Below are 21558 nucleotides of genomic sequence, written 5' to 3'. Positions count from 1 at the left end.
AACTGAAGCCGGTATTCTTCTGTTTGATTTCGTTAAAATGTTTCCGTCACGGATCGGATCACGGAGTGAATCAAAAAAAGGAAATTAGGGAGCAAATATAGCTTTTAGAGTTCCTGATCATGTTTTTTTGCTGCCAATAATATAATAATTATTAATGTAAAAACATCTCCTTTATCACCAACACTCCATTTTACAGATTACATGTGAACACATCATGATAACGTTATAATTGACCTTTTACCAATACACTCATTTTCACTGAACAGAACCTGAACGCATCATAATGTAACTGAACTGAACCTCCGTTCGTTAGCGGTGCTGCTAACGTTACTAGCTCAGCACAGATCACGGATCGACACCGTTACCCCACTAGAGTTCTTCCTTCATGTGCTGTAATATTACTGGTTCCTCACTGTCGGATAATAAGATGATGTCATACTTTCATCACTCACTGCTGAACTTGTTTTTCTTCTTCTTGTGTTGCAGAGGGTTCACCTGGATATCCAGGTGGGAGAACACGCCAACAACTACGCTGAGATCGCTGCCAAAGACAAGCTGACGGAGCTGCAGCTGAGAGTCAGACAGCTGGTGGAGCAGGTGGACCAGATCCAGAAGGAGCAGAACTACCAGAGGGTCAGTCTCTCAGAATGCACGATAATTCCTGAAAGAAAATAAATCCCTAAATGTTTTTTATGAAAAAGGGAAAGTTTGTTTTCGTCCTTGCTGGCAGTCATGTGACGTGTCTCCCTTCTGTCTGTCTGTCTGTCCTCCTCCCTCAGTACCGCGAGGAGCGTTTCCGTCAGACCAGCGAGAGCACCAACCAGCGGGTCCTCTGGTGGTCCATCGTCCAGACCCTCATCCTGGTCGCCATCGGCATCTGGCAGATGAGACACCTCAAGAGCTTCTTCGAGGCCAAGAAGCTGGTGTAACTTTTCACCTGTGGGGGTGTGTGAGTGAGTGTGTATGTAAGAGTGTATGTTTGTGTGAGTGAGTGTGTGTGAGTGAGTGAGTGTGTGTGTGTGTGTGTGTGTTTGTCTCTACTGATCGGCGGCGGTCGCTGCTGCCGTCGGAGGAATAAACTGCTGAGGAGACGGGACGCAGAGAGAAGCAGCTGTGAGATTCGGCTTGAAAAACGTCATCTTTAGTTTGTTGTTGATGTTCTCATTGTTTTCCTCACCGGCCCCGTTTCTAACGAGCCCCTCACCTTTGCCGTAGACTATCAGGGGGAAATGTGACAACTCTATTTATTGCACAGAGAGCTTTTCATTCTACTTTCTGTCAGCGTCCACCAGGCCGATAGTCGTGTGTGTGTGCGTGCGTGTGTGTGTGTTATTATTTTCAAATTGACTTCCCCTTTGTTCTGTCTCCTCATGGTGATGAGTTCAGGATGTTACTGGCCACTAGAGATGTCCTTCAGCGTGTTTGGATGACATGTAATGACAGCTGACAGTTTGACATAAATGCAGAAATGATAATCTGGTTTCAACTGTAAACAAATTTTGTGAATAATTTTCCGCTTCATGCATCCGGCAGTAATATCTTAATGTGGAGATTCTGCAACAAAAGACAAATATTGACACTGGAGGACGTTACAGTGCTGTGGATGTTTCAGAGAAGAGGTTTTCCTCTCCTCTTAGGTATTCGGCCCCCATTCATGATTTACTGCATCTACTCGGCTAATTTCTGAGGCGGCGAGATATTAAAGCCACAAACAACATGTGGTCACCATCACATGAACTCGTAGTTTGATTGAGCCGCCGCCTGCAGAATATAAACATATTTTATATTCAGATTTTCTAAACTTTTCTTCACATTACCTGCATTTGGGCTTCAACACCAATGATGATCTAAATAACTGAAGACGTGGATTCTGCTGCACTCAACAACAAAACATGTTCAGTTTCCACCTGCAGAACTTAAAGAGACAGTAGTGATGCTCAGAGGTGTGTTTGTCTGAGGTTCTTCTCCACAGTCAGTGTTTTACTACAGTAGATGGAGTAAAGTAGTGTGCTGCTGTGGATGTGTTTAGACACCTAAAAGAATCAATATCTGTTCAAGTGAACGCTATATTTAGAGTATTTTCACCTCTCTACCGTTCTGTCAGAGAACTGAAGCCCTTTTTATACGCTCTCTTCAAAGACACCAGACTCCATATACAAATACAGTAATGTTACCTTTACAGAACACAGGAGTTTCTGGTCTCCTGCTGCCTCCATTGGTTAGTTTTTGTGTTGTTGTGTGACTTTGGTGTTTGAAAGAATTTAGTTCAGATTCACCAAAGTCACACAACAACACAAACAAACTAACTGATGGAGGCAGCAGTGGACCAACAGCTCCTGTGTTCTGAGAGGTTAATATCAAGTATCTGTGAATGTAGTCTGGTGTCTTTGAAGAGAACATATATGACAGCTTCAGTTCCTGTAAGAAAGGTAAAGAGGTGAAAATATTCTAAATATAGTATATTTGATTCTTTTAGTTGTCTAAACTACTACAGCAGTTGGTTGCTTTGCTCTGTGCTGGTACTCCTGTCTGTGTCTACTGCAGTAATACACTGACTATGTAGAAGTACCTCAGACAACCACACTTTTAAAACATCACTACGGTCACTTTAATGGTGGAATCTGTTTCAAAAACAGATGCATTGTGTGTCTGCAGACATATCTCTCAGCACATATAGTTTATCAAATTTATTGTAAATGCGATTTCTTGCGATACAGATAAATACAGATGTGTGAAATATAATTTAGGCTGTTGGTTTCATTAATGAGGTGGAAGTTTTGATTAAAGCAACATCAAGGTGAAGGTTTCTGTGTTTGTGAAAACGTTGATCTCAGCTTTCAGAGGAAGTTTGTTGATTCATCAGATTCCTCTTTTTATTTCATTGAAATTCCACAAAACGAGACTGTTTTCTGTTCGTTTCTTCACGTGAGAGGATCTACATTTTTACTGTTTGTCCAAACTGAATGTACGTTTCTGTTCTTCTGGTTCTGGTTTGCTGGTGGAGGCACAGAGAGAATATTTAGTCTTCTAGTATTGAATCCTTTTAAAATCTGCCAATCAACGCGGTTCTTCAGATGTGGTTGAAAAGCAAACGGTTACATTCAGAGGTTTTAGTTTCTCTAGTTTTTGGAACTTTTTGTTTGAAAAGCAGCTTCAGATCTTGAGGCGTCCATTCACCTCTTTAAATGGGAGAACTGGTTTGATAATTGTTTGGATCTGTTTGCTCCAGCACTGAATCTGGATCTCTGTCTGATTGAGAGTTAAACCGACTGTTTCTTTACCAGAATCCAGTCGTTTAAAGGAAAAGCTGCATCAGTCAGGACTGGACAAATAAACACTGCATCACCACCATGATGATCTTATACCTCCAGATTTTTCTCTTTCCAGGTATAAAAACAACAGAATTGTGACCTGTCAAAGTTTAGTTTTGTTTTCCGAGTCGGACAGATCTAAACCCCCAAAATCAAAAAGACCTAAATCACTGAATATTGAGCTTCTTTATGGTTTTGTTCAGTGAATAGAAGCTGTGGAATAAATGAAAAATGTCCCTCAGCTTTTGAGAAATATCCTCAGTCCATTGTTTTTCTCGTCACCTATAAATATTTAGTTCCTTTTAATTCCTTTCTTCTCTGGTGTTTGTTTGTTTTTTTGTTGCTGGTAGATTTGAGAAATGTTCGGTTAGAATTTGAATCGGTTGGTTTTGGGCTGGAAGAGGGGCTTGATTTAATTTTATTCTCTGAGAGATTCTGTCCATGTGAAATCTGTCTAAAGTTGCACTCGGAATAAAGTTTGTCACATTTGGTTTAAAGGACTGATGGTTTCTTTTATTCTTGTAATATTGACTTCAGGAGGTTTTTTATAGGCTGGATCTATGTTGTATTATAAAGAAAATATATAATAAGCAAAGAAATGTAATAAAGTTAAAACTAAAATAATTATGCCTGCTTTCTGAAGTAAAAATAAAAAGTTGGTTTTGTATCGATTCACTCTGAAAACTGGAGACAGTAGTGATTTATTTCTTTACTTTAATATTTCTGAAATGTTTTCTTTGTGTTGTATAAATGTGCTGTAGTGGTGGAAGAAGTACTCGGATCTTTTACTTAAGTTATAGTATTATAACCACAGCATAGAAATACTGTTACATCATGGAGTCTAATTTTTACCAAGTAAAAGTACACAAGTTTTAGCATCAAAATATATATTCCAAGTACTTAAAATAAAAGAATCATTATTCTGAAAAATGATAAGTGAATTATAAAGTGATGAACACATTAATGCATCTATATATATCTCAATATATATATATATATATATATATATATATATATATATATATATATATATATGTATATATATATATATATATACTTTGTAGTTTAATCTATAATAATACTTCATAATTTATTAGTTGATTATATTTGTTTAAATAATCTGTAAAATAAATGGTTCAATTAATGCAGTGCAGGAAAAAGTATTAAAACAAATATTTTCCTCTGTGATAAAGTGGAGCAGAAGTATAAAGCAGCATAAAGTGGAAATACTCAAGTAAAGTACAAGTACCTCAGAATTGTACTTGAGTGAATGTACTCAGTGAGCACTTCACCAGTCCATTAATGGTGTACTGTTCCTTTAACAAATAAAAAAAGGGAAAAATGATTAGTGAATTATAAAGTGATGATATTTTATTAATGTACACTCAGCACCCCATCTTGACAGAAAAAAACAGAAATGTAGAAATTTTTGCAAATTTATTAAAAAAGAAAAAAGGAAATATCACATGGTCATAAGTATTCAGACCCTTTGCTCAATTTGAGTAGAAGCATTAAGTACAGCCATGAGTAATGATGCAACAAGTTTCTCACACCTGTTTGGGGATCCTCTGCCATTCTTCCTTGCAGATCCTCTCCAGTTCTGTCAATAATACAATTTTCAGGTCTCTCCAGGATGCTCAACTGGGTTTATCAGGGCTCTGGCTGGGCCAGTCAAGAATACAGACTTGTTCCGAATTTTGTTATTTTAATTGTCTTGTTGGAAGGTGATTAGTCTGATTATTGGAGGAGGTTTTCTTCCAGGATATCTCTGTATTGGCCGCATTCATCTTTCCTTCATTCCTGTCCCTAGATGAAAAACACCCCCATAGCATGATGCTGCCACCACCATGTTTCACTGTTGGGATTGTATTGGGCAGGTGATGAGCAGTGCCTGGTTTTCTCCAATTATTCAATCTTGGTCTCATCAGACCAGAGAATGTTTGGGAGTCCTCCATGTTAATGGCAAACTCTATCTTTCATATGTCTTGCACTGAGGAGAGGCTTCCGTACTCTGCCATAAAGCCCCGACTGGTGGAGGGCTGCAGTGATAGTTGACTTTGTGGAACTTTCTCCCATCTCCCTACTGCATCTCTGCAGCTCAGCCACAGTGATCTTTGGGTTCTTCTTTACCTCTCTCACCAAGGCTCTTCTCCCACGATTGCTCAGTTTGGCTGGACGGCCAGGTCTAGGAAGAGTTCTGGTCATCCCATACTTCTTCCATTTAAGGATTATGGAGGCCACTGTGCTCTTAGGAACCTTGAGTGCTGCAGAAATTATTTTGTAACCTTGGCCAGATCTGTGCCTTGCCACAATTCTGTCTCTGAGCTCCTTGGGCAGTTCCTTCGACCTCATGATTCTCATTTGTTCTGACATGCACTGTGCGCTGTAAGGTCTTATATAGACAGGTGTGTGCCTTTCCTACCTTGAGAACCATCTCAAGGAGGATCAGAAGAAATGGACAGCATGTGAGTTAGATATGAGTGTCACAGCAAAGGGTCTGAATACTCATGACCATGTGATATTTCATTTTTCTTTTTTAATAAATTTGCAAAAATTTCTACATTTCTGTTTTTTTCTGTCAAGATGGGTTGTGAGTGTACATTAATGCGAAAAAAAAAATGAACTTTTTCGATTTTAGCAAATGGCTGCAATGAAACAATTGCCAGTCCATTCATTAATGGTGTACTGTTCCTTTAACAAATAAAAAAGGGAAAAATGATTAGTGAATTATAAAGTGATTATTATTATTGTTATATTCTTATTATATTCCTTTATTGATCCCCCTGGGGGAAATTCAAGTGTGAACACATTAATGCATCTATATATATATATATATATATATATATATATATATATATATATATATATATATATATATATAATATATATATATATATATATATATATATATGTATATATATATATATATGTATATATATATATATATATATATATATGTATAATCAATATATATATAATATATCAATATGTATATATATATATATATATATATATATATATATATGTATATATATATATATATATATATAACATATATGTATATATATATATATGTATGTATATATATATATATATATATAATATATATATCATATATATATATATATATATCATATATATATGTATATATATATAATATATATATATATATATGTATATATCAATATATATATCAACATATATATATATATATATGTATGTATATAATATATATATATATATATATATATATATATATATATATATATATATATATATATATATATATATATATATATATATATATATATATATAAATATATATATACTGCTTGCCAGTCCATTCATTAATGGTGTACTGTTCCTTTAAGAAATAAAGAAAGGTGGGTCGGAACCTTTATTTGTACCAGCCGGCACTGTTTCCACCCGGACTCCAACACAGGTCGGACAACAATCCAATCCAGATTGTTCCGCCGTATAAAACCCGTAAACATTCCTCCGGTCTGCGTCTGAGCTGCGTTACCTCCACACCCCCCGCTGGGTTCTAACGTTAACGGAACCCCGGCGGAGAGAACCCGGATGTAAACACACAAGGTGGAACCCGGAGCGGTGACGAGTGAGCACCGCTGCCTGCAACGTGGACAGCTGCGGAGGAGACGAGGAGCCGGAGCGTTTAGTGTGTGACACCGGGACACCATGAGGCTGTGAGGCAGAGAAGATGCTCTCCTCCAGGAGGAAGCCTGTCCTCTACTGCAGAGAGGACAGGAGGTGAGAGGGACATGTTTATGTTCATGTTACTGTCTTATTCATCTCATTTAAAGGTTTAAAGGTCATATTAATGACAACATGGTCACTGTGTTCTGGTTCCTTCACAATAAAAGCACAAAGCAGCACTGTGACTGAACTCACAAGTCCTTATGAATCATATGTACCTGTGACATGTAGTACAGTAAGAAGTACTATGTGTACCTGTGACATGTAGTACAGTAAGAAGTACTATATGTACCTGTGACATGTAGTACAGTAAGAAGTACTATGTGTACCTGTGACATGTACAGTGTACCTCTGAGATGTAGTACAGTAAGAAGTACTATATGTACCTGTGACTATATGTATGTAGTACAGTAAGAAGTACTATGTGTACCTCTGATGTAGTACAGTAAGAAGTACTATGTGTACCTTTTGTGACATGTAGAGATGTACAGTAAAAAAATATGTACTATGTGTACCTGTGACATGTAGTACAGTAAGAAGTTTATGTTACTGTCTTATTCATTTAAAGTGTACCTGTGACATTCTGGTTCTTTCACAATAAAAGCACAAAGCAGCACTGTGACTGAACTCACAAGTCCTTATGAATCATATGTACCTGTGACATGTAGTACAGTAAGAAGTACAACATGTACCTCTGAGATGTAGTACAGTAAAAAGTACTATATGTACCTGTGACATGTAGTACAGTAAAAGTACTATATGTACCTGTGAGATGTAAAGTAAATAGTTACCTTTTGGGATGTAGTACTATAGTTACCTTTTGGGATGTAGTACAGTAAGAAATACAATATGTACCTCTGAGATACTTCAGAGAGGACAGGAGGTGAGATGGACATGTATTTATGTTTATGTTACTGTCTTATTCATCTGATTTAAAGGTGATATTAATGACATCATGGTCACTGTGTTCTGGTTCTTTCACAATAAAAGCAACACTGTGACTGAACTCACAAGTCCTTATGACTCATAAGATGGACTTAATGTATGAATGGATAATGCTGAAATGTACTATATGTACCTCTGAGATGTAGTGAAGTAAAAAGTACTATGACACAGTGAGTACTTTTACTTTAGGCACTTCTGACAGAATATTTCTTCATTGTCATTATTACTACTTAAAGTTACTGTGAGGAACTTTGAACTGGTTGTGAATCAGTCTGTTTTATCCTGATGCCTCTATGTGACCTTTATTACTAAAGTAAGAAGTATATGTGTACCTGTGACATGTAGTACAGTAAGAAGTACTATATGTAAAAAATACAATATCTACCTTTTGGGATGTAGTACAGTAAAAAGTACTATATGTACCTCTGAGATGTAGAGGAGGAGAAGTAGAAAGGATTACAAACGGGTAAAGTCATAAACTCTTTTTCTTTTTTTCAAGAAATGATATTTCTAAAGTTCCCTGTCATCAAGAGAAGTGAGTAGAGAGTGAGGATCGGTGTGTCAGTGGTTCTCAAACTGTGGTTCAGGGACCTCAAGAAGGTCATTAAAGTAACGATAGATAGATAGATAGATAGATAGATAGATAGATAGATAGATAGATAGATAGATAGATAGATAGATAGATAGATAGATAGATAGATAGATTTTAAGGGTGAATTGTCCCTTTAAAGTGACTAAAGAGGAAATAAAATAAGTAACCGGGAAATTAAACAATCCAAAGTTTTCAAATGTTAAATGTTTTCTTAAACACAAGGTTGAACAAGAACTTTGTCTTCATGAAATACAGTTCAAAAACAGAAAAATCTGATTTCTAAATGCATTTTATTTGGTACCAGAAAGTACTGAGGCTCAACATTGAGCTGTTCTCAGTGGACGTCTTTACGAGCAGCCTCAATGTGTCTGTTTATAAGAATTATAAATACACATAAGGACACAGTTTGGGAACCTCTGTTGTCTTCCAGTTTGCTGACTTCCTGCTGACTTTGTTGCACGAAAAGAAAAACAGGAAACAGGAAGCAGCGTTTTTAACCCTCCGACATGCTGCAGGTCTCATGCTGCGTTCAAGTCACGTAGTTCAGACCGTAACTCTGAACTCTTGGACCCTTTTTAATGAAATCTGCATATTGACTGATGCAAAATGTGTTTGTCATTAATTTAATGTTGATCACAAGAGAGACACTAACATCTCTTAACTGCACGATCACATCCCATTATATTAGACTGTAATTCTGCCTGCGGGGAAGGAGGATCTCTGCATTAAATATGAAAAATAAACTTGTAAAATGGAGAGGAAATGTAAACAGTGACGCATTCTGAGTACACACAGAATAAAAATTGAAAAAATATGAGATCTTACTGCTGCTTTATGAGGACGTTTCTCCAGAGATGTTTTTTATTTCAATCAAACGTTTAGTCCGTTCACTCTCCCTGTGGACAAAAGTCCTAGTGTTTCTCAGCACAAGAGTCCCTTTAGAAAACTTCTCATTTTACTGAAGCAGAATAAATCAAGAGAGAAGTAGAGTCATTTTCTCATAGACTTCTATACAACCAGAGGAGTCGCCCCCTGGTGGACAGGAGAGAGAATGCAGCTTTAAGACATGAAGCATTGACTTCTATGGCCCAAGCTGACTTCTTCACATGTCTCGTTGTGTTTGACCAACAGTCCAAAACCAAAAGATGTTCAGTTTATTGTGATATGAAACCGATAAAAGCTGAAAACCTTCATGTCGGAGAAGCTGCAACGTTTGTTGATTAATCGGTTTAGCACTAAAATATGAAGCGGTGTGTATAAATGGGTAAATATCTGAAACGTGTTGATCACAGATGAGAGAATGATCTCTCTGGATGCATGTTCGTGTTTTCTGCACGGTGGTTTCATGTGTGGTTTGTGAACAAAAAGTAATCAGTTATTTTTCAATATGAGAAATGGAAATGTGACATTCTGAATTTCTTTTGTGTTTTACCACCTGACTGAAGCTCCGCCTCTCGTCTCTGCGTCTCCAGGTTCCTGTCCGGTAAATGTACGATCTACAAGCTGTTCGGCCTCTGCATGGTGCTGCTGCTCGTCTCTCTGCTGTGGCTGCAGCTCAGCTGTTCAGGTGAACTGTCCACCGCCGTGCAAGCTCCGCCTCCGCCGCCGTGCCCCCCCGCCGGCGGTCAGGCGTCTGCAGTGGACGACCCGTCCTGGGGTCCTCACAAACTGGCCCTCATCGTCCCCTTCAGGGAACGCTTCGACGAGCTGCTGGTGTTTGTTCCCTTCATGCACACGTTCCTCAACAAGAAGAAGATCCGCCACAGGATCGTCATCATCAACCAGATGGATCACTACAGGTGAGGAGGAGGGGGAGGAGGAAGAAGAGAAGGATGAAGAGAAGGAGGTGGAGGAGTCTCTGCCCACTAGATCTGACTTTGATTGTTATTTTAATTAAAGTTATGCGTGTTTTGGTTTTATCTTCTTCCTGCTATCCACATCCTGCCAACACTCCTCGCTGGGCGTTACCTTCTGTCTTTGTTTTTGATAAGATTGTTTGAGATATCTTCAAACAGATTAGCTGCTCTCATAGCTGCTCATTTTTGAGATTTGAATGAAGTGTGTTTGATGATGGGGTTGGTCAGGTGTAGTCGTTGCAGACAAACCTGGAGGAGATCTGAACTCTACGGAATGAACCTTTTCTAGTTCTGTGTCGTTCTGTCTTTACATGCTGCATGCATGTGGTTAAAACACTTTAAAAACACTTCTAATATTTAAACACCCTCTATATTTAGGCTTGCTGATCGTTGCCTCCTGATAAACTTCCCTCTGTGTTCGGGGATTACATTTTACCTTGATGACTTTGTTCATGTTTGAAATGTGTCGTAAGTCGTTTTTTTTTGTGCATCCACATCTGGATTTACAGCTGATCACTCAGGACTCTTTTCAGTGCAAAAAAAATGCACAAACAACAACTAATTATTTCCAACATAAAACGTCGTTTTGTTCTTCGGTCTACGTCCTTTATTTCTGACCTAACAGAAGGAGTAACTGACGTCTCGTTCCAGGTTCAACCGAGCGTCTCTGATCAACGTGGGCTTCCTGGAGAGCGGGAACGACACGGACTACCTGGCGATGCACGACGTGGACCTGCTGCCCCTCAACGAGGCTCTGGACTACGGATTCCCCGAGGACGGCCCGTTCCACGTGGCCTCGCCCGAGCTGCACCCGCTGTACCACTACAAGACCTACGTGGGAGGAATCCTGCTGCTCACCAAGAAGCATTACCACGCGGTGCGGAGATGGTTCTTTGTGTGGTTTTAAACAATCTGAGGGGTTAAAGGTTAAAGGGACAAACATCTGTCTTTATCTCTAGGTTTATTCAACTGTTAAACCTCTGAAACCTGCTGGTTTTCTCAGTGTTTTAATGTTTGACTCAGTGGAAACATTATGTAGAAGAGCCAGAACAAGCTCATAATCAAACATACACAAAGACCAAATATTGAACTGGTGTAACGGCTTTCTAAAAACTCACAAAGATTCAGACACTTTTCAATAATTTGCATTTAAACTTTTATCTAATTTGTACAAAAAAGAGATAGAATATCAGCGTGACGACTTCTGTTTTTCTCCTTTTCAAGAGAAGTCCCTCTGTTTTGTAGTTTTAATGGAGTAGATCAAAAAGATGCCAGTTTGTGGTTGAAGTTCCTGCAGTTGAAAAGTCTCCGACAGTCGTTTCACAGAACATTGATGTAATGATGCAAACTGTCCACCAGGTGGCTCTGTTTCCCCCGGATTCAACTCAGCGTTCACTCTCAAACATCACAGTCTTGTTGTCAGTTCTTAACAGTTCTTATGTTATTGCAAACAGCAGACTTTGTGGTCTCTGAAGCAGAACATGGAATGGTTTACTTTGTGTGTGTTTTCAGTGTAACGGGATGTCAAACCGGTTCTGGGGTTGGGGCCGAGAGGACGACGAGTTCTACAGAAGACTGAGGAAAGCGGAGTTACAGGTACGCCTCTGTTTTTAAGACCCCAACACATTAGATTCATCAGAGAAAGCAGGATTTAGATTTATCATTTTGATCATTAGGATTATTGTCCAGTAAATTGTAGTTGTTTTTCTTCTCTGCAGCTCTTCAGACCGACTGGAATCACCACCGGATACAAAACCTTCCTCCACATCCACGACCCGGCCTGGAGGAAGAGAGACCAGAAGAGGGTCGCCTCTCAGAAACAGGTACGAGAGTTCACCTGTCAGGGAACCGATCAGACGTTTACTTCAGGAGCAACCTTTTTATTTATCTTTTAGAAATAACTGTAATATATGTTTAATATCAAACCAGCAGCTGACCAACTGATCGGTCGCTTTGGTCGTTCTATAGGCAGTTACATTATTTTAATACTTTTTCATGCTGAATGACTTGTTCATAAACTTAAGAGCACTTCTCTGCTAAACACAAGATTTCTAATCGATTCGTTAGTCGACTAAGAGTTTCTTTGGTTGACGACCTCCTTCGTTAATGCAAAGATCTTCATGTTGGAGGAGCAACAGCCGAAGTAAAATAATAATCTCTTCCTTCTTAACGAGAAAAATAAGTACATTTTATTGCTTTTAGATTCTGGTTTCCTGCTCACATTTCATTTTTATTTAAAATGCTTTGAAAAGGTTTCATGAACCAGAGACAGACCGTCTCCCTGTAACGTGGACGTAGAGACGTCTCTCTGGAAAGACACTGTAGAAACACTGTTTTCTACACTTATAAAATACAGATAATAATCACAACAAATCCAGGTCTCTTCATGCAGCCTGCAGAGAGGACACTGGGACGTATCATACGTGGTCATAGCTGCATTAACAGCCGCTGTTAGAGTGGTTGCTTGTTGTCCATCAGCACTAAAATGTCCACAGAAGCTCAGGAGACATCGTTTATCGACGGGTCCTCGTGGTGCGTTTACTGACACACCAGTCTTGTTGATATTGGAGCAGCTACACGACCATCACAAGCAAAGATTAAAATGATTTAGAAACCGTTCCTTCAGCTCTGAAAGGGTAACAAAGTTGATCCAAACTTATTCATTCTAAATGAAAAGCTCCTCTTTATATATTTTTTATGCTCCCCCACCATAAAAAACCTCATTAAACCCAACAAACCCTCCATTGTCACCCTCCCTCCCTCGTCCCTCCCTCCTCCCCCGTAGGAGCAGTTTAAGGTGGACCCTGAGGGGGGGCTGACTAACCTCCGGTACCAGGTGGAGTCCAGACAGGAGCTGACCATCAGCGGCGCTCCGTGCACCCTCATCAACACCAAACTGGAGTGTGACCAGAACCTGACGCCCTGGTGTCTGCTGGGTTAGAGGTCCGGTTCTGACCAGGAAGGTGCTACGCTGACCCAGTTAACATGAGCGCTGCTCGTGTTTCTAGTTTTACCAAGAGACTTTTTTATCCATAAACGGATGCTTTAATGCCGACTGGATGGATGAAACCAAAACCAAGCTGTGGAAAGAAAACGGTGCAAACTGAATTTATTGAACATTTATTCATTTAATCCTCAACACAGGACACAAACTGGAGCTTTATACACCGAGATCCTCGTGTCCCAACTGTCAGCTACATCTCAACTTTAACTGCTGTTTCTTTAAACCAGCTGAAGGTTTTTTACTGGGATTGTGCAGAAGGAGAAGATGGACGGCTTCATCGGTTCACATCTGCCAAACGTTCTTCACACTGTAACGTCAGAGGGTTTGTTTTAGCTTTTTATCCACGGAGGAGAAAAACTGACGACTAACGTCAAAAGTATCTGGTGATGGTTTTAATTTTCCTGTTGAAATGAGGAGAGAGTTTTATCTAACGGAGAAAACAACAAGTATATGTATTTTTTAATATTTAACAGAACGTCGCTCTTGAGCAGATCACAACAGAAAAAGAAATAAGATACTTTATATTTTAGTATCTTTTTCAAAAAATGATGAGGAATCTGTATTTCTTAATTATGACCAAACGTCCCCAAATGTATTTTCTGTTCTCTACAAAGTAAACTGAGCCAAAGCAGCTGAACTGATAACAGAACGATCACTGAGACGGATTGATTTCAACTTGAGAAGGAACTGAAGTTTCCTGCTCACTATGTAAAGCGACAGTCTGCAGGATTAAGGGCAGAAAACCATCATTGTCTTCATTATCAATTAATTAACCTGATTATTCTCTTTATTCAGCTGTTAAAGGTCGTCTCCATCTGGATTTCTCACATCTGAAAGGGTTCGTAACGGTGTTTACAAGTGTGTTTGCATGAAGTTCTTCTCCATGCTCACTGTATTTTACTGCAGTAGATGGAGCAAATCAAAGTACTGCTGTGGACGTATTTTAGAAACCTAAAAGAATCATTATCAGTTTAAATGAACGCTGTATTTAGAATATTTTCACCTCTTTACTTTGCTGTCAGACAGACCTTTCTGATATCTGCTCTCTTCAGAAACACCAGACTCCACTGACAAAACACTTTATTTTTAATGTATTTTTTTAAGCTTATTGCCAAAACTGTTGCGGATTAATTTACTTATTTTGATTGATTGAGTTCATCTCCTCTAATCTCTAACTGGGTTCTTTAGTTCCTTCTCAATTAAGATTTTTATCCTCAGCACCTGTCAGGTGTGAAAATAATGTAATTAAAAATGTCCCCTTTAATCTCATTATTTCTAATGTCCTGATCATTTCCTGCTTTTACTGAGAGAGAGGAGTTAAGAGAAGAGAGGTGGTGATGATGATGATGATGATGATGATGATGATGATGATGATGATGATGATGACTTCTGTACCTGTCCTTAAGTTTCATTGGTCGACCCGTTGAGTGACCTCAAACGCAGCGAGAAACCAGATGAGATTCAGGTGTATTTATTTGGGAGAAATATTCTTTTATGTATTTTTATTTTGTTGAAAACAGTTATTTTTAATTATTTTATTTTTATAATTGAACTGACCTCACAACCAAAGGAGAACTATACCTTCAACTCTTCTGTTTACTCAGCTGAATTTTGTTTTTGTCAGGATGGAACTTTGCGTCCGTCAAGACCATAATAATTAAGATTAATATAATTCAATTCTGTCAAATGAAATCTGAAATCTAGTTTCAAAGACCAAAGGTAAAGTCTAGAGAAGCAGTCTGGAGTTTGAAGTTCTATTGTCATAAAACTGACTTTAAAAGTTGATTCCTGGAACGATTGGTTTATTCTCTGGGTTATATCGGCACACACATCTCTTTTATTGTGTTTTAAACCTGCAGAACGTTCCATCCTGGGGAAAAGCTGGAACATGTTTTATATAATTTATCTGTATTTCTACCTTTTTAAAATGCAGAATTCTGGTCCTTGAATTACACAAAAGACCATGAAAGTAATTTAAAAGAGTCCATCTGGACCTGTGACCCTGCAGAGGTCCTGGTCCTGGTCCTGGTCCTGGTTCAGTCTGCTGTTATTAGTTCTATATTTAAAGGTCTGCTGACTCTTTCTGGTTCTCTGCTGCTGTCATGTGCCGGTCGGCCTCCAGAGGGCGCTCTGAGGGTTTTCATGCTGAGACAAACGGTACCATGTGTTTGTACTATATTAAGTATTTATAAAAACCTGAGTCTACACACAAATCCAAAGGGTTGTTGTTTCTTTTTCATATCCTGTGTTTGATCATATTTAAAGCTGCAGAGCGTTTGTCTCCCCCCTCTGGCAGTGAGAGGAATTACACAAACACTGCAGACCTGCAGGTGAGCTGAGAGATGAAAGATGTGAATTTAAAACCGTGGCTCTGCAGGTGGATGATTTGGGTGAACTTGAGTGTTTGTCGCGGCTCTTGATTGGTTTCATTTCTTTGCTTGAATCCTGAGTTTCTCTTCTATCCGGAGAATCAATCCTCTCCTCTCTGCTCTGTGTTCAGCCTGACGTTCAGTCAGAGGTTCACAGATCTGTTGTCACATGACTGTTGGTCTCAGATGAATCAGTCATGTCTTCATAGTTTCACTGAGCAGCTCAGAATTGAATGTATTTTACAGAATCTGGTTAAAGTGAAAGGTTTATTTGGGATAATATTTTAAATGAGGCATGAAGAATAAGCTGTTTAGATATATACATTTTAAGCTTACTTTCTGTGTTTGTCACACATGATGTGTTCAAAGACTGTCAGAAAGATGAAAAACTGACAATAATGGCAGTCATCACAGCTTCGGCTTTTGATAAACGGTGTAGTTTTGGCGATTATTTAAAGAAAACATGCTTTTGCATCCCGCCGGTGGGTTTTGGGTTCAGAGTCCGTGTTGTTGCTGCTCTTCCGTTTCTTTGTGGTAGTTTCTATAACATTCCACTTAAATCGTCAGCTTGAGTTTGTAGTGATTCTGAATTTCCCCCGTTGGGTGGAGCGTAGCAAAGAAGGGTAGAGGTAACCTGCTCCACCACCGAGGAGGGCTGGTTCTACCAATCCCAGTACCCTTAAGGTGATACTGATACTACTGCTGAGTACTTCAGTCCATACTCATCATGTGGATATCTCATCCCTGCTGATGATGCCTTTCCTGGAACAGAAAGCGTAGAATCTACATTAAAACGTTGGCTCTGTAATCACTGTTGCAGTTGTTAGCACCGTTAGCTGTTAGCTGCCGGCTCAGAGCCGTTGTACATCCAGGTTATCCCGGCATGCGTCACTCGTAACTTCTGCAATAAAGGGCCGATCACACGCTGAATTGAAGAACGATTGCGGTGATTGGATGCGAGCAAAAGCATAAAAAAAATCATATTTTTTCTAGAGAATGCAAGTTTAAGACATGACTGACTTCACTTTTTAGAACCGGAGGGATAAAAAATAAGTCCTGTTGAAAGTAAAGTCATTTTTAGGGACGATCCAAAGACGGAGACAAAGAGAAGGTTTAACCCCCCCCTCTTAAAGCTGTTCCCTCCAGGGTGCAATTTTCACCTTTTTAGTTGGAGGTGACTGATGGTAAAAAAATAAAACACCTCTCTGCCTCCTCAAATAGACCCCAGCAGAAGTCCCGCGCTGCAGCTTTGTGCTAATTTTTTAATTCCCCGTTTGGTGATTATAAAGCTTTTATCTCGGCGGTAATATCAGATAATGGAAATATAAAGTAATAATAACTAAGAGAGCCGGCTGCTGCTCCCTTCACACGTATTTACAGACGCTGAGGGCTCCGGAGCAGATGTGGTGCCAACACTTTTCATTTTCAGCCTCTGTTAATGAACGTGAATGTGGGGGGGGATCTTTTATTAAGGAGCAATTAGCAAAGAATATAAAAGATAAACTGGAGGGAAACGCCTCATCTGCTTTACAGACGGATGATGGAAGCATCAGGATAGTCAATAACTTCACATGTTCTTTGTTTGATGGATACATTTTGTGTTTTTCTCTATATCATTGTTAATAGTTGAGGACTATTTTTCGGTGGCGTTTGTTGCTTGAAGCTTTGTTCATGCGTCGTAGGGCGAGCCTTATAGAGAGGGATGTGAGCCTGTATGAAGGCGTTTATGTTCAGTGAAGTGTTGGACGCGTTTTCTACAAAACACCAGCGGCCGTACAAACAAAATGAGCTCCGAAGAGGCGTGAAGATGAGCAGCACAACCACAAAGAACGGTCAAAAACCAACCTCCACAATGACGTGAATTATGTCAACTGTGAACTCTCTAAATCTCATATTCATGAACTACTGTATTACCTTTTATAGAAGCCTGTAAAGAAGGAAGTCAAATATTAAATGCATTATAAAGAAACAAAGTAACTATTTGATTTGGTTGGAACATATTCACTTTAAAAACGTATCGACCTTCTTTGTAGAATCCTCAGACATGTGAATGGAGCTTTTATCAGACAACTAGAGTCTTAAAAACTTACGGAGCCTTTGCAGCCAACGCTTCAATTAGTTTTGTATGTTTTAAGATAAGATAAGATAATCCTTTATTAGTCCTGCAGCAGGGAAATTTGCAAACAGCAGAGTGGATAAATTGTAAAACTTCAGGCTCTAGTTTATTAATTGTCTGACTTTATTTGATTATTTAAAATAGTAATGTGTCTTATTTCTGTGATAACTACATTATGCTGCAGTAGAGTAAAGATGTGTTTTTTTACATCAAACTCTTTAAAACAAACACTTCATGTTCTGGAAGTTATTTGTGTCTTTAAAAGAAGAGAAATTGTGGAATTTTGGGCAATTAATTAAATTCTAAACTAAGCTGTGGTTATCACAAACATAAGACATATTTTCACCACAATAAAAGTTTTAAATAGTTTTCCCACAGAGCAAAAATATCTCCAGACTTTCAGACCATAATTTTATTAAATGAAACGGGAAACATTTCCATTGTCTGTTTTATGTCTTTGCTTTCTCTAAGATAAGTGAAAAAGGATATTTCCCCATCATCAGGTTTATTGTGTTAACTCTACAATCATACTGGTTATTTCCTGTTTCTTTATTTCTGTAGCACATGGATGGCTTCATGAATGCAAATAAAACACACCATGAAATACATCGTCTTTAATTAAAAGCAGTGCAAGATAGAACTTTATTCACCCAGAGGGAAACTGTGGCAGGATAAAGTAAAGAGTGCAAAAACAAGAATAAAACAACATATTAAAAATAAAGCTTATTAATATGGTGCAAAAACCAACACGTTGCCAGAAATGTAAACAGTTTAACGATGTGGTGTTAATCCAAAAATATACACAAAACAGCTGCTGTCTTAAAGGTGTCCTGTGGTGGTTTTGACCACTAGAGGCGCTGTGGAGCAACTTTTTAAGGGCCAGAACTCAATTAGTTATTTTATTTTAGTGCTTTATTGGATTCCTCTTAAATAATGAGGTGATGTGGATCAACTCTGCTGTTCATCTTACTGACACTAGGTGGCAGTAATGTGCAAAAGAAACCAGACACAGGGAGCTGGTTTAAAAATATTAATATATTCTAATAATAATAGCTTTAAATATATACATTTATAAAGCCAGATGATGCATTCGATTAGAGCTGAAACTATCAATTATTTTTTAAATGATCTCTTGATTATTGTCTTATTAATTGATTGGTGGTTTGTCTATAAAATGCTGCAAAGTTTACATCCTCTGATGTCTGTTCTCTGAAAGATGTTCAGTTTAGTCACAGAGGAGGAAAGAAAACAGAAAATATAAAAAGACAAGAAGCTGGAATCAGAATCTATTAATTGATTATCAGAAGAGACTGTTGATTGATTGATTAGTTGTAGAAATAATCGAGTAATAGAATGATCACTGAATGTAAACAAAAAGATAAACAGTTACTTCCACATTTCTATATTCTGCTGTGTGTGTGTGTGTGTGTGTGTGTGTGTGTGTGTGTGTGTGTGTGTGTGTGTGTGTGTGTGTGTGTGTGTGTGTGTGTGTGTGTGTGTGTGTGTGTGTGTGTGTGTGTGTGTGTGTGTGTGTGTGTGTCGGCATCAGTCCACCTACAGATGGTCGGACTCTCACTGTCTGTCACACTCTGATTGGCTGCTTCACTGCTGTTGGAAGCTTCTGAGTCAAACCTGACAGTTTCACAGGACGACACACACACACACACACACACACACACACACACACACACACACACACACACACACACACACACACACACACAAGAACTGTATGGCACATATAGGAAGAACAGTATAGCGATAATATGTGACACAAAAAATGATGAATTCAATATAAACACATTACGGAAACATTAAAAACAGAGAATTATAAGAATATTAAAGAAACAATATAACAGTTAAATAAAGTAACCGTGTTTGATTTCAATTAAATCTGATTTATTTTAAGTTTAAATATGATTTAAGTTTAATTTATCAGATGGACTAAACCCACAAATCTATCCATCCATCTTTCATATAAATCTATAAAATATCTATCAAATCTATAAAAATCTATAAAATATCTGTCTGCTCAAGATCTTCATCTTTATTTTGTAAAAATAAAATGTAGTTTAATGAAAAGTAAAGCTACAATGAAAACACCACGGTTTGGTTTATGTTTTCTGTTACCTTGTCATTTTCTATTGTGGTAAAAATTAACAAGAAAAATGCTAATTTTCACTCAAAATTAACTTATCAGAAATTAAAGATAAATGTTTAACAACATATTTAACTTAAAAACATGTTGGCTGTGGAGGAAATAATAATATACATTTTAAGAAGAATTAAAAAAATATGTAAATATATATTTTCCAAGTTCATTTTCCAAAGATAAACATAATTCAAAGTTGAAGATTAACATCCTCGTGTGAATAAAATGCAACATAAAGAGAACGTGTGTCTGTGAAACATTCAGACATTTATTATTACATGTAAATGTTCATAGATCAATAATATAAATAATATAGATAAATAAATCAAGTATCTGAATTCATTCATTCACAATGACTAACACTGATTCAGGGTGCGGTTCAGTGTCTGACCACTGGAGGGCGCTGTGCTGTTTGTTATGAGCTTCATGTTTATTGATCTCTGCAGGTCCTCATCAATAAACAATCCGATTAGACAGTAAAATATTATTCTGTTGTGGAAAGTTTGTCTGTAATAAGGAAATGCACAGAAATCATAAATACAAAAACTTAAATCTGTTGGACCTGAGAAGAAAAAGGTGAAATAAATATCTCGTATCTGGAGCAGAACTTCATAAGATAAGATGAGATAAGAGGAGATGAGATAGATGAGATGAGATGAGATGAGATGAGATAAGATGAGATAAGAGGAGATGAGATAAGATGAGATGAGAGGAGAGAGAGATGAGATAAGATAAGAGATAGAGGAGAGGAGAGAGAGATAAGATGAGAGAGATGAGATGAGATGAGAGGAGATGAGAAGAGATAAGATGAGAGGAGATGAGAGGAGATAAGATGAGAGGAGATGAGATGAGATAAGATGAGATAAGATGAGATGAGATGAGAGGAGATAAGAGGAGATAAGATGAGAAGAGAGAGATAAGATAAGATAATCCTTTATTAGTCCCGCAGCGGGAAATGTGATCAATACTTTTTATTCATCAATAAAAAAATGTATCTATGAATCTCTCCCCCCTCCAGCACCCTGTAACTCCAGTGTCTCTCTCTCACTCTCTCTCTCTCTCCCTCTCTCTCTCTCTCACTCTCTCCCACCTGTCTCCTCTCTCACTCTCTCTCTCTCTCCCCCTCTGTCCTCTCCCTCTCTCTATCTCTCCCCCTCTCACTCTCTCTCTCTCTCTCTCTCTCTCTCCCTCCCTCTCTCTCTCTCTCTCTCTCTCTCTCTCTCTCTCTCTCTCTCTCTCTCTCTCTCTCTCTCTCTCTCTCTCTCCCTCTCTCTCTCTCTCTCCCTCTCTCTCTCTCTCTCTCTCTCTCTCTCTCTCTCTCCTCTCTCCCTCTCTCTCTCTCTCTCCCTCTCTCTCTCTCTCTCTCTCTCTCTCTCTCTCTCTCTCTCTCTCCTCTCTCTCTCTCTCCCTCTCTCTCCTCCTCCCTCTCTCTCTCCTCCCCTCTCTCTCCTCTCTCTCTCTCTCCCCTCCCTCTCTCTCTCCCCCTCTCCCCCCCTCCC

The 21558-nt window shown here is 38.5% G+C and overlaps 2 protein-coding genes across 2 annotated transcripts in view; both read left to right on the top strand.

The window, feature by feature from the left end:
- Window positions 1-3935, top strand: part of tmed9 (transmembrane p24 trafficking protein 9) — a 6865-nt gene extending 2930 nt beyond the window's left edge. The window contains exons 4-5 of the mRNA XM_054597232.1: window positions 487-633; window positions 780-3935. Coding sequence (XP_054453207.1) covers window positions 487-633; window positions 780-929 — 297 coding nt within the window. The 3' untranslated portion in view covers window positions 930-3935. The remainder of the gene's footprint in view (window positions 1-486; window positions 634-779) is intronic.
- Window positions 3936-6750: 2815 nt separating this feature from the next.
- On the top strand, window positions 6751-15830 carry b4galt7 (xylosylprotein beta 1,4-galactosyltransferase, polypeptide 7 (galactosyltransferase I)). The gene is made up of 6 exons (XM_054597486.1): window positions 6751-7079; window positions 10035-10361; window positions 11070-11295; window positions 11931-12014; window positions 12137-12241; window positions 13204-15830. The coding sequence occupies exons 1-6, from the start codon at window positions 7030-7032 to the stop codon at window positions 13357-13359; spliced, it is 948 nt and encodes a 315-aa protein (XP_054453461.1). The 5' UTR covers window positions 6751-7029; the 3' UTR covers window positions 13360-15830.
- Window positions 15831-21558: the final 5728 nt, after the last annotated feature.

The sequence above is a fragment of the Anoplopoma fimbria genome, chromosome 4, assembly GCF_027596085.1.
Source record: "Anoplopoma fimbria isolate UVic2021 breed Golden Eagle Sablefish chromosome 4, Afim_UVic_2022, whole genome shotgun sequence".
Classification (NCBI taxonomy): domain Eukaryota; kingdom Metazoa; phylum Chordata; class Actinopteri; order Perciformes; family Anoplopomatidae; genus Anoplopoma; species Anoplopoma fimbria.
Note: the sequence above shows the minus strand (reverse complement) of the source record. Positions and strands in the feature narration are given on the sequence as shown.

Excerpts from the sequence above, each read along its gene's own strand:
- b4galt7 (XM_054597486.1), top strand. The coding sequence starts at position 7,030 with ATGCTCTCCTCCAGGAGGAAGCCTGTCCTCTACTGCAGAGAGGACAGG. Across the intron at positions 7,080-10,034 it reads TACTGCAGAGAGGACAGGAG|GTTCCTGTCCGGTAAATGTA; the intron begins GTGAGAGGGACA and ends CTGCGTCTCCAG. Across the intron at positions 12,242-13,203 it reads GGGTCGCCTCTCAGAAACAG|GAGCAGTTTAAGGTGGACCC; the intron begins GTACGAGAGTTC and ends CCTCCCCCGTAG.